This window comes from Nanorana parkeri, unplaced genomic scaffold (assembly GCF_000935625.1).
Source record: "Nanorana parkeri isolate BGI_ZX_2015 unplaced genomic scaffold, ASM93562v1 scaffold2758, whole genome shotgun sequence".
Lineage (NCBI taxonomy): Eukaryota > Metazoa > Chordata > Amphibia > Anura > Dicroglossidae > Nanorana > Nanorana parkeri.
Genome location: NW_017309026.1, coordinates 5,415 through 9,935, shown reverse-complemented (window position 1 = coordinate 9,935; position 4,521 = coordinate 5,415). Strand labels below are relative to the sequence as shown.

At 45.2% G+C, this 4,521-nt stretch overlaps 1 protein-coding gene across 1 annotated transcript in view; it reads right to left on the bottom strand.

The window, feature by feature from the left end:
• LOC108802268 (stress-70 protein, mitochondrial-like) overlaps positions 1-576 on the bottom strand; it is a 33,710-nt gene extending 33,134 nt beyond the window's left edge. The window contains exon 1 of the mRNA XM_018574137.1: positions 394-576. Coding sequence (XP_018429639.1) covers positions 394-576 — 183 coding nt within the window. The remainder of the gene's footprint in view (positions 1-393) is intronic.
• Between the last annotated feature and the right edge of the window lie 3,945 nt (positions 577-4,521).

The window sequence follows — 4,521 nt, the reverse complement described above, 5'->3', positions numbered from 1 at the left end:
CCCCCCCCCAAAAAAAAACAGAAGCGCCTAAACAGAACGCTATGCCCACAATTACCCACTGTTGATCCAGAAGAAGGCAAAAAAAAAACCTGTTTCTAGAAGTCTTTCAGGACAGCACGTGACAGCATGACGCCACCCCCAGGAAACACAAACACATGAGGCCTTTAAAAGGTGGTCCCTCAGAAAGCCAGTCAGTATTTAGCCGAGAACCCGGAAGGAAACTGAAAAGACAAATAACATACCAAATAGAGAGGGAACCCTACTGTCCTGGAAAGACATTTAGAAACAATGTTACAGGTAAGTCCAACTCCTATTTTGTCTTGTCTTTAAAGGACAGCACAAGAGGATAAGTGAGAAACTTACCCGTTAGGGTGGGACCACCATCGGAAAGACCTTTGTCCCAAAAGCTTGATCCTGAGCTGAGAGGAGGCCCAACCGATAATGTCGACAGAAGGTGCGGTAGTTATACCAGGTGGTAGCATGGCAGATTTGTTCTGGAGTGGCCCCGGCCCGCTCCACCCAGGAGGTGGCTAAGGCTCTGGTTGAATGAGCCAAAAAGGTGCAAACCTCCCCCATTGCTGTATAAGCTGAAGCAATAGTTTGCCTAATCCATCTAGCAAAAGTGTCTGAGGCCTACAAGCCCTTTTTTCCTGTATGCAAAACAAAAAAAGTGCTTTGGATTTCCTAAAGCCTTTGGTAAAATCCAAATACTTCAAAACTGCGTTTCAAACATCTAAAAAATGAAACTCCTGGAACAGAAAGATGGTAATGCAATGTCCTTGGATCTATGAAAACTGGAGGGGACCTTGGGCAAAAAACCCAGGACAGTTTAAGATCAATCTATCCTCAAAAACTTGAAAATAAGGTTCTCGAATAGAGCCTGGATCTTGCTTACCCTACAAGCAGTGCAAGTACTGAGTATCTGTGGAAGACCAGAGATGCTCACAAAGGAGGTTTGAGCAAGCCCTGCAAAACAATACACAAGTCCCATTTAGGAACAATGTTTACCAGTAAGGGCCTTAACGTCTGGCTACTAGATGGAGTGCCAGCCTGCTATCCTGATAAGCACTAAGCCAAAATTTGTGCCTTCAGAGCACTAATGGCCAAGCCTTTTTCTACTCCATCCTGAAGAAACTCTAGGAAAGATGGGATATCCTTGGATCTTTGGTTATCTGAACACCAAGAATTGAAAACCTTCCAGGTCTTGGCGTAAATTGCCCTTGCAATCTTTTTCCTACTGGATAAAAAAAAAAAAAAGGAGTAGCAATAACCCTGTCAGACAGACCCTTACTTCTCACCAGCCCTTCCTCAGAAGCAAAGCTGCCAGCTTCAACCTTGCCACATGACGATAAAGGACAGGGCCCTGGCTGAGCAAGTCCTGACTCAAAAGGAAGGAACCAAGGTGGTTCTACTGCCCCACTGTTGCAGGATTGAAAGCCAAGGCCTCTTGGGCCAAAAAGGGAGCATGTGCTAACGCATCCATCAATTTGGGACCTCTTCCCTTCTGGACAGAGAACAGTTTTACCTTTGCATTTGATGGGGAGGCAAAATCGGTCCACTTGGGGCTTGCCTCATTTTCTTGTTATTGACATAGACATCTTGGTTTAAACACCACTCCGAATCCCTGACCCGATGGCAACTCAAGAAATCCACGATGAATGGCCGAGACTGGAGATGTACCTCTCTGCCCAAACGGAAATCTAACATGCCAACAGACAAAGGGAAGGACAATCTGAAGATGGTGACCCCTGAGATCCTGATGGAAAACCTGAAAGGCTTCCCAGACTGCCCACAGTTCCCTCCAATTAAAGGATCTGCTTGCCTACTTCCTTGACCAGACTCCCCGGGTTGCCTGATGATCCAGATGGGCACCCCAACTCCAGGCACTTGCATCCAACAAGAGTTCTGCCAAGAGATTTGACTGTCCTCCACCACCAGAGCATTTTATCCTAAGAGGGAGAAGGACGAGCCTGTCCAGCAAAAATACGGCTTTAAACCCAAATACAGAGAACTTAATTTTGGAGAAATATCATGTGGAGCTTTGCCCACTGCAGCACTGGTTCACTACGCAACGGAATCAGTATTGCTCAACTCAGCCAGCGAATCATCCTCCTCTGTTACTGAATCTTTAACCGCCGCTTGGGGAATCGGGACAGAAGGCACAAACTGTGTGGCTCTGAGGCCTGAAAGTAAGGTTCTGAAGGAGTAAAAAGATAATTCCTCCTTTAATGTAGCCACAAGATCCTTACAAGAACCAGAGGATTCTTCCTGAACCAACTTCTCTATGCATTTCTGGCACAGCAGTTTTCTGCAAGGGCTACTTAGCTTAATACTGCATGAAGCATACTTTAGGAGGTTTTATATTTTTACAGACCCTGGGACAAAAAAAATAAAAAAAAATAGAAAATAATTCTCCGCTCCAATCTCACAGATGTCCTCCAATGGTGTAATCAGACCAGCAGACAGATCTGTATATCAATTTAGTAGGAAAACGATAACTTCCAATCTTTATCAATCTGTAGGCCTCCTCAGTATAGGATGTCAATACCAGGATCGTGTTATCCAAAAGAAAGCAAACACCATAGCGCGTACCATTCAAACGAAGTATGATTTATTAAAAGAAAATGATTCACTTAAAAGCAGTGGTAACATAGCATGGACGTTCTTAGGATTCTGTGCAGGAGTTTCAAATGCGTGCGGCCATAAGTCAGAGATCATTTTTACGTCAGATGCTCAGCCCTATGCGCATTACGTCCAGTGTGACTTCCATCAGGGATCAGGAGCATCTGGCGTTCTAGATCACACACATACATACATACATACATACATACATATATGCGCACACACACATTAGGGCTGCGGAAATAAACGATTAATCCTTTGATTAATCGTTAATTCTTTTGATCAGTACTCACCTCTCTGCCGGATTCCGTCGGAGATCCGGTGACGTCACGGACATAGACGTTACCGGACTCCTCCCCCTTCCCCCAAGTGGCTCTGTCGGCCAACAAAGGGAAGGGGGAGGAGTGCGGTGACGTTGATGTCCGTGACGTCACCGGACTCTTCCCCCTTCCCTTCGTTAGCAATGGTACTTTACCATTGTATCTGTAACACTGGCGGAACTACCAGAATGTACAGGCGGCGCACGTGCCAGTGGGCGGGATCTGCCTGTGCAACGAAAGGCAGCTGGATCATGTAATGGTTTCCTGTTGTGACGGGCTCTGTTCTCCTATTTTCCCCTCCCACTATGTAAGCAACTTGTTCTTTTATCTCTGTGGCGGTATTGTGTCTATCTAGCATCTAACCGAAGGTACACATCTCATACTTATACTGATCCTGCTGAATGTGCCAGTCATTATTTATACTTCTATAAGTGTTTTGCCGGGAATATTACGTCACTATGACGTCAGAGGGTGTGCTGATTGGTGGTTTATGCATCTGTATGTCTATTATGCATCTGTATGTCTATTTATAGTAACAGTATGGATTGACCATAATATATAAAGTATGCACCTATATACACTATGCGTACAAGCTGTAGAAAAGGCGATTTGTAAATTGATAATTTGGATATGAGCAATACCCCACGTAAGAGTTTGTTGGATTTTTTTTTTTCAGATTGTATAAGAGGTTTGCCCAAGAAACTTTCTGTACGAGCGCCAGCCAAGGCGTGTATGTGTATGCGCATGCACACACACACACCAGATTATGACCACACCATCAGTACTTCGTTGGGCCACCTTTTGCCTTCAATACTGCGGCGATTCTTCTTGGCATTGACTCCACGAGATGTTGAAAGGTGATGCGAGGAATCTGACACCATGCCTGATGAATAGCACTGTCCAGTTCTGTGAGATTTGATGGTTGTGGAACCAGCTGCCTGATGGCTCTTTCAACTTTGTCCCACAAATGCTCAATTGGATTGAGATTTGGCGATTGTGGGGGCCACCTAAGCAAGGTAAATTCTCACTCATGTTCTTGAAACCACTCATGCACAATACGAGCACCGTGGCATGGCGCATTGTCTTGTTGGAAGAAGCCATTTCCATAGGGATACGCCATCAACATGATGAACTTGATCAACAACGATACTTTGGTATGTTGTGCTATTCAGACGTTGTTCTACACCAATTAAAGGGCCCAAAACATGCCCCAAACCATAAGACTGCCCCCACCAGCTTGAAGGGTTGTACTCATGCATGTGGGGTGCATGCTTTCATGCTGTTTCCGCCAAATTCTCGCTCTGCCATCTGCATGATGCAACCGGAAACGTGATTCATCGGACCACATAACTTTTTTGCAATGCTCGACTGTCCAATCCTTGTGTTCCTGTGCAAATTGGAGACGTTTTATCTTGTTAACTGCAGACAGCAAAGGTGTTTGAACAGGCCTTTGGCTTCCATATCCCATACGATGCAGTGTACGGCGAACAGTGTGTCAGAGAGGATCCCTGATTAAGATCTGCAGTAATTTGATGCACTGTTGCCCTTCTGTTGTCTTGTACCAGTCTTGCCACACTCC